Source organism: Gossypium raimondii, chromosome 5, assembly GCF_025698545.1.
Source record: "Gossypium raimondii isolate GPD5lz chromosome 5, ASM2569854v1, whole genome shotgun sequence".
NCBI classification, from domain to species: Eukaryota; Viridiplantae; Streptophyta; class Magnoliopsida; order Malvales; family Malvaceae; genus Gossypium; species Gossypium raimondii.
In genome coordinates, this window is record NC_068569.1 from 46,210,066 (window position 1) to 46,222,671 (window position 12,606).

Consider the following 12,606-nt stretch of genomic DNA (forward strand, 5'->3'; position numbering starts at 1 on the left):
AAACATAAGCATCAAGGTCTGGAGACTTACGGTAAAATTAAAATCTTTATCACTAAACCTTATTTTCAATTATAAAATTGTTTTGGTAAATCTAAGAGTAAAACTGTAGGAATATTATTGACCTAATAAAATTATTTGAACCATTTGATGTAATTAACTTTATAAAATATATATATATATTTGATTTTTAATTTTGTTCCATAATATTGGAAATTTTTAAAAAATTATAAAATTCCTTAGCATTTCTATAATATTTTTAAAATTTTTGAATTTTATTGAAATTTTGAAAAACTTTTATAATTTTATGATTTCTTTAAAATTTTTATGTTTTTTTCAATTTTGAATTGTAGTTTTGGAGTTATAATTTTTATTAACGATTTTTTATAATATTTTTAGAATTTTTGGAATTATAATTTTTATTTATTATTTTATAAAATTTAACTTATTTGTTAATATGACATATACAACAAAATAGTGTCAACTCAATAATGAAGGGTTGAAGATTAATTTGCTTCAAATAAAAGAGTAAGAACCAGATTAAATACAAATTTAAAAGTTTAGGCTAAATTTATTATCGTACCATACTTATAAAACACCAAAATAATAATTTAACTGCACAAATTTTGTGGAGGGACTATTTTATTCCTTTATCTAGGACTAATTTATTTATTTATTACTAGAAGAATTACAATGCAATTTGAGGTATAATACAGGGACTTTAGAAAATATTTACCAATTTTAAGAATATAAGTTTATTAGCTGTTCCGAATCCGAATGCATGGTTTCCGGCTTTCCATAAACCAACATAACCTTCCCTTCCCTTCTCATTCAGAGCCACTCTCATTGTTAAACTCCTTTTTAAGTCTTTTTGCTGTGAATTTAGTGTAGAGAGTAAAATTTGCTGAAGATGTCAAGCATAATACTTTTCGAGGACATTTTTGTGGTTGATAAGCTTGACCCAGATGGTAAAAAGTTTGATAAAGGTCAAATCTTTAATCTTTCCTTCGCTTTTTTTTTCATCATTTTATAATTTAATCGTTTTGGGTTTTGTCCCCCTTTTTCTTTGTAATATTTTGCAAGTATATGTATGTGTGGTCAACTTACCTTTGGTGTGATAAAGTAATTTTCTAAGCATGAAAGTTTTCTATTGCGAGTATTTCTTGTTTTCCCAATTATTTTATTATTGAATGGCATCAAACTTGTTTAAAACTTCCCTAATAATAATCTAAAACTACAATAGACACGTGAGCTATACAGGAAAAATAAGATGATACTGCAATTATACTGATGGTCAAGCTTTTATATAGTTGCTTAGTTTATTCTTCATATGCGGTACTACCTTTGTAGGAATAATGTTTATCAGTGGTAGATATGGAGTAGTTTTAATTCTGCATATCTCTTGGAAAAAGGAATAAATGGTACCGATCGAACTTTCTTTTTGGATGAATTGGCTGTGTATTTCATTTATCCAGAAGCAGTGTTACGCTACAAGTATAACACTGGCCAATTTGCCAAAAAATAATAAAAGACAATAAACAGTATCCCTTATACCCCAAGCTATACAAATTATATCTTTTACAGCATCTCCTATTTTGATTATTGCTGCCATGCCTACAACATATCATATCCATGATTCTTGTTAGAAGCTCTTGTTCAGTTGTCTGAGTATTGTTGAACTGCCTAAGTGCACTCAAAGAACAAGTGATCTCTTGTTTCCATCTTAGCATGACACAGATTACTACTCCCATCAATTTGCATCCCTCTAGCCCGCAATCTATCTCTTGTTGGTAATTTGTTGAGGACTGCCATCCAGGCAACTATAGAGTACTTGGGAATATGAAAAGGAAACCATGTTCCGAGGGACTTTTTCTTCTTTACTTCTAATTCCGTTCCCGATTCCTGATTTTGCTAACAGAGTATTTATGTCTTGAAATAACAAGATCCCCTGTTTGAAGATCAATCATTTGCCCAATCCAGCATCTCATCTTGAGCAATCTTCTCCAACTCCAACTACTTGTTGAAGTAGGAGAAATCTGCAGCAATTGTTTTTCCTTAAGCACACAGCCCCTTATCCATGCTATTCAAAGAGATCCTGCTTGAATAAGAACTGTCCACAGTTGCTGCATGATCCAGGCCTGATTCTAGATTTCTAACTCCCTCACTAAGCCTCCTTCAGCTTTTGGTTTACATACTACAGACCATCCCACCCTTTCTCCTTAGCAGCCACATTCTCCCCCTTCCATAAAAAATTGGCACAAAGCTGATTAATAGTCTTAATGACAGCTTCCGGAAGTACAAATTGTCTACACCATAATTCAATAAATTGAAAAAGCACTTATTGTATGAGCTGGACTCTATCTGCATAGTAAGCTGCCTAGCTTTGCATCCTTGAATTCTTCTTTTTATCTTCTCAATCAGTTGGGAACAATCACTTTCTGTCAACTTTCTTGTAACCAAAGGGACTCCAAGGTACCTAACAGGAAAGGAACCCAGCTTGATCATTCCCTGATGGTAGAATTCAACTGCAATCCTGAGTAATTATAGAACTGATGTAGCACACATTGGATACCTATAATAGATCCCAGATTCCCTTTGGAGAAAATAATCAGATCATCAACAAAACTTAAGTTTGTCAGCTCTGTTTTATAACATTTGGATGGTAATTAAACAGACCATGACTTGCAGCTAAATCTAGCATCTTAGAGAGAACATTCCTAGCAATGACAAATAGCATAATCCCCCCTGCCTTACTCTACCACTTTTAAAATAACCCACCAAACTTCCATTCACAGAGATTGAGAACCTCGATTTGAAGCACTAGTTCCTATCCAATCTACAAACAGTGTAGGAAACCCAAAAGCTGCCAGAACAGTCATTATGAACTCCCAATTGATTGAATCAAACACTTTTGGAGGATCAACTTCAAAGCACACCTTGGTGAAAGTGTGCCTGTACTATATCCTCTAACCAACTCCTGAGCAAACAATATATTGTCAAAAATGCTTCTCCCATGAACAAAAGCACTCTGGTTCTTTGCTATAATACTTGGGAGATGCTTTGTGAGTCTGTTCACCAACATCCTTGTAATGCACTTATAATTTCTCTAGTTTAAGTGTTCTATTAGTACTTCCCATTTACATGTTTGTAAATCATGCAGTTACTCGAATTGAAGCACGGAGCCAAAACTGTGACATGTACATGCACCTAGATGTGAATACAGAGATATACCCTATGCATGTTGGTGACAAATTCACAATGGCTTTAGCTCACACATTGAATTTGGATGGAACTCCTGACACTGGCTATTACACTCCGGTAGTCTTCTTACAGATGAAATTTAACGTTTAACACTCTTTTCCAGTCTCTTTGCTGCAACAGAATCCTTTCTTTTTGGAAGTATTCAGATAACCATGACTATTATTTCCAGGGCTTGAGTTTGATTGTAGCATTTATCACATCCACTTGTTATGGGAGTTGCAAACTTGAACTATGCTTCAGTTTCCATTTGGTTCTAGTGGGTGTTTTGTATGCCTAATATGATTCCTAGGTGAAACCATCTTGCCTGTCGTTTAAGCTATTCCGAAAGTATGTTTCCAGGACACCAAAATCCTATATTTTTGTATGTCATCTTGTATCTTGTTTCTAGTTTCCCTTCTTATATGAAAACATTATCACAGTTGGAAGTAAAATAGAAAATTAGCATAAATTGAGTTTTCCATGGCTTATTAGCTCTATGTTGCGATATATTACATGTATATATGTATAGGAACCTCTATCATTCAGATATGCAATTTTTTTGTTGTCATTTGCCTAACAAATTGGACTTCTTTTACAGGGAAGGAAGTCTCTTGCTGATAAGTACGAGTATGTCATGCATGGGAAGCTATACAAGATAACAGATGACGCTTCAGGCAAAGGACTTAAAGCGTATGTTTATTAACCTACTTAGCCATTACCTTATTGTGTCTCACTAGTATCTTATGTATTCCACCATTATTGCTGCTTGATTGCTGCAGTTACTGACTTGATATCCAAGAGTATTGAACTTGTTGCTATTACACTACATTACATGATGTAAACTCTTTGTGCTTCTATAGTCTCCTTGAGCTTAGAATTAAATATCCGCTCTTATTTTCAGGGAGCTCTATGTTTCATATGGAGGGCTTCTAATGCTGCTCAGGGGAGAAGCTTCTCATGTCTCCCACTTTGAACTCGACCAGAGAATATTTCTTCTCATGAGGAAGCTCTGAAACTTTAATTGCATCTAATATGCGAGCTTCTAGATTGTTCTATGGTAGTATAAAGCGCAACTTTTGTCAGCCGAGACTGGTTTAATCTGGAATTTTATGCAAACAAATGCTCGAAGCAATTTGACAGTCCCAAGTGCCTATTGACTTGTAACTTCGCGGTAATTTTATTCGGGCTCTCGTTATAATTATTCCATACAAAAAGGCAATGTTCTGTTAGGCCATGCCTCTGCATGGTAGGGTTTCGAGTATGGTTTCCTCCACTTTTTTTAATCATCCATTTTTGTATTGCTCCTTGATAGATTTGTTAATGATTACACAACATCCATTGAATTAATTCAGTGTATAAAAAAAGAACTAGATAAATGTTTAAGTGGTAAAAAATGAGCTCAACAGCTAAAAAGTTGGTTTCCAAATTCTTTTTCAAAGTTGTATTTGTAATTAATTAGGTTACCCTATTATTTCAAAAAAGAAGATTACACTATTAATCTTTTAGCATATTAAAGATATTTAAATTAAGCTAAATGCATTTTAGATGGTAATTTGCCTTTTGCCTTTTGGCCAAAAAGAAAAGGATAGTACATTGCCATATTAGTCTCAGAAGCTCTCAAGTTCAACTTTCTGATCAGGTATTATATTCAACCTTTTCAAGGTCGTATTGCATTTCAGATTTGTCGGAAAACAAACACAACTATAGTAAGAAAGAAAATAGCAGAAAATAGTTCTTTTATCACATTATGACTGCAATATTACAAGTTAAGAAAAAAGGGTAATACATATCGGGGTTCAACTAAACTGTGAATAGGAATGAGATTACAGAAGTTTTAACTTGTTTTTGGTTTAAACGAGACTGCGAATTGTATTAAGTGAAGAAGTTATAAATGTTGAACTCCAAATCCCGACACTCAAGGGTGGCTGTAAGAACCTTTGTTTTACTTTTGGATTACAAACAAGCAATTCCTCGAGCAAAATCTCTGAATATATATATTTCTCGGTTTAGCAATGGTGAAAGAATAATTGCAATCCTATGCTATATTTCTGATATTGAACATGGTCTTAGACCGCTGTATGATATAAAACCATCGACGTTTACATTTCTTGTTTGGTGCTTTGATAAGTAAAAGAATGATGAATTTGCCTTCAGCTCCGGAAATACAGTCATCAAACGTTGAAACGAAACAGCATCACATCACCTTCTTGTACTATGTAATCTTTACCCTCGGATCTCAACTGCAGAAAGTTCAATATCAGCAAGACAGAAAAAAAATATAAGTGCGTTAAGTCTGAGAGAGGTGAAGAAAATTTGGTAATGCGGGTAGCTGAAATATGCATGAAGCTAAAGAATAATGAGGGAAAAGATGAAACTATATACAAGTTTGATGTAGGTTTTGCTGGATAGGGATAATAGGAAATTATTACTCCGATTTGGATTTCAGTGTCAGATATAAGCATATGTCAGATTTAACTTTTTCTAAGTCCTTCCATGTATTTGGAGGATCTTTAAGGATCGTACCTCCATACACATGTTAGTTATGCGTTGGACATGGATATTTCAAGGAAAATGAAGAGAACCAGAGCAACAAAGATAGAAACCTAAGAAGAGTTTCACCATTTTGAGGCAAAATACATACATGCAAAACAATGTTTCCTTCCCGATTGCAAAAGTGAAACTGATGGTAGGTATTAAGCACATACCATTCAAGAAATTTATTATGGATTCGGAGTTTATAGGTTAAGAACAATGGAACAACTTACAAGTCCTTTTTCTCTTGCTGCTGCTAGTGAACCAGATGTGACGAAATCATCATAGGATACCTATTAAGCACAAGAAAGTTGTTTATAAGAAAATGAGCATATATTTCACTTCATGATCAATGATAAAACACACACTGTATGATGATTATACACTGTACGAGGATAAAAATCAATGATAAAAAACTGCTTCCACAAAATTATTAATGGTGCTTACTGTCTCAGCACGAATGAAGCCTTTCTCAAAATCAGAGTGAATGACTCCAGCAGCTTGAGGAGCAGTCATTCCTGATCAAGAAAGAACAAAATTGGACAACATTGGCACACATATTTAAGATTCATGACAAAGATAAGACTGCCTGCACATAGTACGGTTCAAACACCAGCATAGCTACAGCTACCTGCAAGTATTGTCCATGCTTTTGATTCCTGCAGCATTAAGAACAACATTTTCAACTAATGCAACAAATAAAGATCCCTGCAGACTTGAAATTAACTTTCATAGAATTAAATAAAAACCATTAAACTAATTCTGAGAGTATTTTTCACCTTCTCTCCAGATGTAAAGTATGTGCGCAGCCCTAGAAGGCTATATGTTTCTCTAATAAGGTTTCCAAGTCCACTTTCACTGACACCGAGAGATTTCAAATATTCTGTTCGTTCTTCTGATGGAAGTTCGGTGAGCTCTGATTCAACCTGCAATGTTAAGCTTCCTTAGTTCCTCTGCATGATAGAATAAGAGCTGATATAGCATCAATCAACAACAGGCATTATATGAACATATAGATTTTCATATTTTAGTGAAATATGACACCGAATCAACATCTGCCAACAGGCTCAAGCATGCAAAGCTCTGTATTACTTGCCACTATAATATGCTTTTCAAAAGTATCACCAAACCTGTGCAGAAATTGTTACAATTCCAGATTGCAATTCAGATGCAAGATTCATCACTTCATTAACATGGGGATTATTTCCAGGCTCGGCGAGATCTGATTCTGCTACATTAGCCACATATATGATTGGTTTCATTGTCAGCAAGCAAAGATGTTTCACAGCATCCTTCTCATAGTCAGTTAATCCAACTGATCGTGCTGGCTTTCCATCCATAAGAGCCTGCCGAATCTTTTCCAGGCCAGACTTTTCTGCTTCCTCCTAAAATAATATAACTTTAAAAAAGTCAATGCTAAACACGAACAAACACCATATTGGAAAATATGGACAGACCGACAGGCAAAAGATAAGAGGCTACTTACAATAAAATTGGAACAGGAAAAATAGCCTCACCTTTAGTTTAGATTTTGAATCCTTCACCTTCCCCTTTTTAAGCTTCTCCAATCTTTTCTCAATCTGCATTTGTTATAAAAGATACAATACTTTCATATAGGCCCATTTGGGTTTAGGCTGTCAAAGGAAGGTACTAAGGCCATAGAGGAGTTCATAAAGGTTATTGAGAAAAAAACATTCAAGAAAACCTATTTAAGGTATGAGGTTCATTAAGAAAGAACAGTCAAGCAAATTTATTGACCATTAGTGCATGAGTAAAAACATAACACACGAACAGTAAATTATTAATTTGAATTTATGGATAAATGTGTGTAACCAAATATCTGCGTGATAAGGAGCACAAGCATGCACAAGGATATGAGAGTACATAAAGTTAATGTCATACCAGATGTTGGGAAAAGCTGACACTGATATGAATTGTATACCTGCATATATTTACAGGATGCAATATGCAATGGTATGCAAATAGCTTAGCTGTATGTATCCACATTATACAATGGATATGCAAAAGACACAAGTAGAAATTTGGTTCACATCACCATAAGCCATTAAACAGAGGGATGTATTTTATCAATCAGATATAACTAGGATTCTCAAATAAATACAAGAATTAAGAAAATAGGTCCACCCTTTTTTTGTTAAAAGGGGGGAAATTTTTGCAATCAGAGATCTCTTTGAATCAATACTGCCCCAAGTGTATGAGAGCAGTAAATGAGCAAAATCTTCTTAAAATTCTCTTAACAAGTAAACTAGACACCGCACAAGCAATGCAAAAAGAATGGTCATTGTAAAAGATGTTTTCAATGCACTCATATGATAATAATGTGTTCTAGACTATTAAATCAGCATCCCCACTTTTTCGAGAAAGACGCAGAAGTTGCATTAAGGCTCCATTGGGCATACCTGATCTAAATCTGAGAAAACAAGTTCCAAATTGATAACATCAATATCAGACTTAGGATCAACTTTTCCATTCACATGAACAATGTCGTTATCCTCAAAACAGCGTACAACCTGAAACAGTAATCAAACCAGCATTTTTTTTTCAAAACATAAAAATTAGTGATAAGGTAGCTCAGCTTTCAATGGACAATGATAACACATAAAATTCAACAAAGTCTCCAAAAGAATAATATCAGATTCAATTAAAAGAATCAGAAATCATTAAGGGCAGGGATTTTTAGTTGGATTCCTTAATTATTAAATATACGAGTAGTCTCCAGTACTTTGGCCTTTGAGTGTGAGCTATTTGGTGCCATTGAGTTTTTTAAGGTTCAAGCTTTTAAATTCAGAATTGATTTTAAAAAACTGAAGAGCTATTTGCATCTTATATTTGATTGAAAAACATCAATTTTACATTTTTATGTCCATGTCCTGCGTCCTATTCTTCTAGAAAATTCTATGTCCATATCCTGTCATGCGGTACTGTATCCATATCTGTGTTTATTGGTCTACTGAGATTGAAATATATACTCATTCAGACTTGGGTAAGTATTAGAAAGGTAGGCGCCCAGAGAATTAATGTTTCAAGTGAGGTACTGATTAACACAGAGCATAGTATGCATTCGTGCATAAGCTAAACTCCTCTCAGGAAAGATTACAAGATCGAAGCACCATTAATTTTAGTTAGCGAAATGATGGTTGGGCTAGCATATGTATGCCTTTCGTCATTTATCCTTTGTTTCCTATTAGGAAAGCTCCATTTAAATGACACAATGTAAAGAAATATAAGAAAATCAATCAGTTGAACATATGCAAATGCAGAATAGAACACAGGTAAATGGTGGAAAAGAACCTGAAGAATGGAGTCCACTTCACGGATGTGAGATAAGAATTTATTTCCTAAACCCTACAATTAATGAAAGATAAGAAATTAAGAACCTACTTGCAACAGAATCTTTAAAAACAAAGATAATAGTGTTAAAGAGAAAAAATTGCTAACATATGAAATGCAATTTGTTGCAATGGAAAAAAAATTGTACCATAGAAACAAAAACAAATATTACAAGAAGTTTTACCTCCCCTTGACTGGCACCTTTAACGAGTCCAGCAATGTCAACAAACTCAATAGAAGCAGGGACAGCTCTTTGAGACTTGCTGAGTTCAGAAAGAACATGAAGCCGAGGATCCGGAACTGCAACAATCCCAACGTTTGGCTCTATAGTACAAAACGGAAAATTCGCAGCTTGAGCTTTCCCGTTTTCAACCTACAACATTTATTCAAAATTTAATAAATCACTCATCAAAATCTATCTTACCTGTTCTATTGAAGGGGAAAAAATGGAAAACCCAAAGTTCAAAAGTGAGTAAAACTTACAACAGCATTGAAGAGAGTTGATTTGCCGACGTTAGGAAGACCAACAATGCCGGCTCTTAGGCTCATGCTTACTTTGGAAGAGTATAATCTCATTTTGGAACCATTCAAAGCGGTGATGAACTGAGGAGTTTTGGTGAAAATGGAGACTTTGTTAGGAAGAAAAGTTAGAGTTGAAAATAGGTTATTGCAGGCTGATATTGCCATTTTAGAAGACAAAGGCTTCAGAGGATAAAAGAATTGGCCGCTGGGTGGGGTGGCTGGTCACTGCCTTTTGTAGCCTTCAGGATTTATAAGTTTCTGGAATTTTAAAATTTTCCCCACAAGTTCTGTTATTTTTTAAACTATCCCTACTAGTTTCCTTTTATCTAATTTCATATATTTAAGGTTGATGAACATTTTGCCTAGTAAGGTTTTTATTCGCTTTTATTTCACTTACTCCATAAATTTTGGCATTTTTGGCCACATTCCAATTTCCACATCACCTCACGTACGGATAGGATAAAACCATACATGACTTGAGATTTATGAAAATTACTTTTAACATTCAAACTACACAAGTTATTTAATTATCTAGTATGCACTCACCACCGTCAAACATGCGAATGTTTAATTAGAAAATACGGCATCAAAAATATAAGAAACAAAGTAGTGGTGTTCGCAAATATACAAATCAAATTGTAATGTAATATTGTGTTACAACGGAACATAGGGAAATATTCCGAGCATCATACCCAAGGGAGGATAAATTAAATCTATTGAAAAATATTACAATGAATCATTAAAGAAATAAAAATTAGAAATTAAGTAACTAAAATAAATAAACAATAAATTAAACAAACAACTAAGCCAATTAAACCAATAAGGAAGATTAACTCGTTTCAGTTACTGTAATTAACTTCAAATTCGGGCTTTAGTGTGAATTAGCGATAATCAAGCAACTCTTCATATCGCCTCAAATTCGGTTTATCATGAAAGAACCAAACATATCAAGGTTAATTTTCACTTTATTCGGGAGAAAATTTTGGATAAGTCAACCTCCACATGTTATGTGAAGACAAGAGAACAACTTGTTAATATGTTCACAAAGGCATTTAATGGGAATTGTGTTAACTATCTATGTAACAAGCTACACATGATCAATATTTATGCTCTAGCTTGAAGAGAGTGTTACAAATTTTTAGTATTGATTTTAGGATTTTATTTTTATTTTTCTTTCTTTATTCATACACTATATAGACTTATATATAAATACACTAAGTCAAGAGATGAAACACAAGTCTCCATTCTTTTATCATATATATTCTTTTCTCTATTTTCAATAACAATTTTATTTTATTTTATTTTATTCATATTTTATATTGTTTCACTTTAATATATAATTGTTGCAAAAGTTTTTCATTTAATTAACTAAGATTTGATTATGTTTTCATAACAGTCTTTTCTTTGATTACAATATAATTTGCAATACTATTCAAAGTTGTATTTATGAATTCAAAACTTACCATATATATATATACCATTTTTACTAAATGCTATTATTAGTTCTTACATTATGTTTGTTGAGGGCAAGTATATGCTCTAAAGTGTCTAACTTCCTCAAGAGTAGAGATATTGTTCCCAAGATGTCTTTACTCGATTTTAGCCTTGAGTGTTTTTTTCTACTCCGAGGAGAGCCCAAAGGTGTTCACAGGTTTGAATGGGAGCATCTAGATGCACCAAGGAAATGTTTTATAATTTAACCTTGGTGGGATTCAAACCCATTAGAGCCACCTTTTATGTTAAGGGCGAGTATCTACTTTGTAGTGTCTCACTCCCTCAACAGTAAATGTATTGTTCCCAAGGTGTTTATGCTCAATTTTAACCTCAAGTTTTTCTCTCCCTACTCTGAGGAGAGCCCAAAGGAGTTCTTGCATTAAGCTTGTTGAAGGTGAGTATTTGCTTTAGAGTGCCTTACTTCCTCAAGGGTGGAAATATTGTTCCGAGATGTCTATACTTGATTTTAGCCTCGAGTTTTTGTTTTTATACTCCGAGGAGAGCCCAAAGGAGTTCACGAAGTTTTAGTTAGAGTGTTTAGGTCCACCAAGAAAATATTTTATAATTTAGCTTTGGTGGGATTCAAACCCATTAAAGCCACCTTTTATGTTAAGGGCGAGTATCTACTTTGTAGTGTCTCACTCCCTCAACAGTAAATGTATTGTTCCCAAGGTGTCTATGCTCGATTTTAGCCTCGAGTTTTTCTCTCCCTACTCCAAGGAGAACCCAAAGGGGTTTACAAAGTTTCAGTGGAAGCGCTTAGGTCCATCAGGAAAATGATTTATCATTTGGACTTGGTGGTGTTTGAATTCATAATAGGCGCCTTTTATTTTGAGGGGGAGTATCTACTCTAGAATGAGTCATTCCCTCAATGGTGGAGGTATCGTTCCCGATGTGTCTATGTTTGATTTTAGCCCTAGGTTTCTTTCTCCTTACTTCGAGGAGAGCCCAAAGGTAAAGGCAATTGATAAAACATTTCCTTGGTGGACTTAGGTGCTCCCATTGAAACTTCATGAACCCCTTTGGCTCTCCTTAGAGTAGGGAGAAAAAAACTCAAGCTAAAACGGAGCATAGACACCCTATTGAGGGAGTGAGACACTCCAAAGCAAATACTCACCCTTAACAAAGCTTAAATTGTGAATTTAATCCTTATACTTTAATTTGGTCATTTTAATCCTTGTACTATTTCATTTTTAAAATTTTAGTCCTGACTACATGGTAACTGTAAAATTTATTAAATTAAGCTTTTCCATTCCAAATTCTGATGCAACAATATATTATCACATTAATAATACTATGCCACTTACTATTTTCACATATTACTTATAAAAAAATCAATTAATGGATTTAACATTATCATTTACGTCAAGGTTGAAATAATATAAAGACTAAGAATGATCCAATCGGATATAATGTATTAAATCTACAAGACATAACTAATTGTAGAATTTAACTTAAAGTATTTAACTA

At 33.8% G+C, this 12,606-nt stretch overlaps 2 protein-coding genes across 2 annotated transcripts; one reads left to right on the plus strand and one right to left on the minus strand.

Moving 5' to 3' along the window:
• Nucleotides 1-766: 766 nt before the first annotated feature.
• On the plus strand, nucleotides 767-4,451 carry LOC105766229 (DNA-directed RNA polymerases II, IV and V subunit 8B). Its single transcript, XM_012585605.2, has 4 exons — nucleotides 767-983; nucleotides 3,158-3,315; nucleotides 3,836-3,927; nucleotides 4,139-4,451. Exons 1-4 carry the CDS (start codon nucleotides 908-910, stop codon nucleotides 4,248-4,250), a joined length of 438 nt encoding a protein of 145 aa, XP_012441059.1. The 5' UTR covers nucleotides 767-907; the 3' UTR covers nucleotides 4,251-4,451.
• Nucleotides 4,452-4,956: 505 nt separating this feature from the next.
• LOC105766228 (uncharacterized) lies at nucleotides 4,957-9,865 on the minus strand. Its single transcript, XM_012585604.2, has 11 exons — nucleotides 9,604-9,865; nucleotides 9,305-9,493; nucleotides 9,082-9,135; nucleotides 8,190-8,300; nucleotides 7,287-7,349; nucleotides 6,900-7,154; nucleotides 6,549-6,695; nucleotides 6,401-6,428; nucleotides 6,217-6,287; nucleotides 6,003-6,062; nucleotides 4,957-5,477 (listed from the first exon to the last, which is right to left on the minus strand). Exons 1-11 carry the CDS (start codon nucleotides 9,805-9,807, stop codon nucleotides 5,409-5,411), a joined length of 1,251 nt encoding a protein of 416 aa, XP_012441058.1. The 5' UTR covers nucleotides 9,808-9,865; the 3' UTR covers nucleotides 4,957-5,408.
• Nucleotides 9,866-12,606: the final 2,741 nt, after the last annotated feature.

Bases quoted from the DNA above. Each gene is read 5' to 3' on its own strand.
- LOC105766228 (XM_012585604.2), bottom strand. From the start codon at position 9,807: ATGGCAATATCAGCCTGCAATAACCTATTTTCAACTCTAACTTTTCTT. The intron at 6,696-6,899 runs GTTTGGTGATAC...TTAACATTGCAG, and splicing joins TTGTAACAATTTCTGCACAG to GTTGAATCAGAGCTCACCGA. The intron at 6,063-6,216 runs GTAAGCACCATT...TGTGCTTAATAG, and splicing joins GCTTCATTCGTGCTGAGACA to GTATCCTATGATGATTTCGT.
- LOC105766229 (XM_012585605.2), top strand. From the start codon at position 908: ATGTCAAGCATAATACTTTTCGAGGACATTTTTGTGGTTGATAAGCTT. The intron at 984-3,157 runs GTCAAATCTTTA...TAAATCATGCAG, and splicing joins TGGTAAAAAGTTTGATAAAG to TTACTCGAATTGAAGCACGG. The intron at 3,316-3,835 runs GTAGTCTTCTTA...CTTCTTTTACAG, and splicing joins ACACTGGCTATTACACTCCG to GGAAGGAAGTCTCTTGCTGA.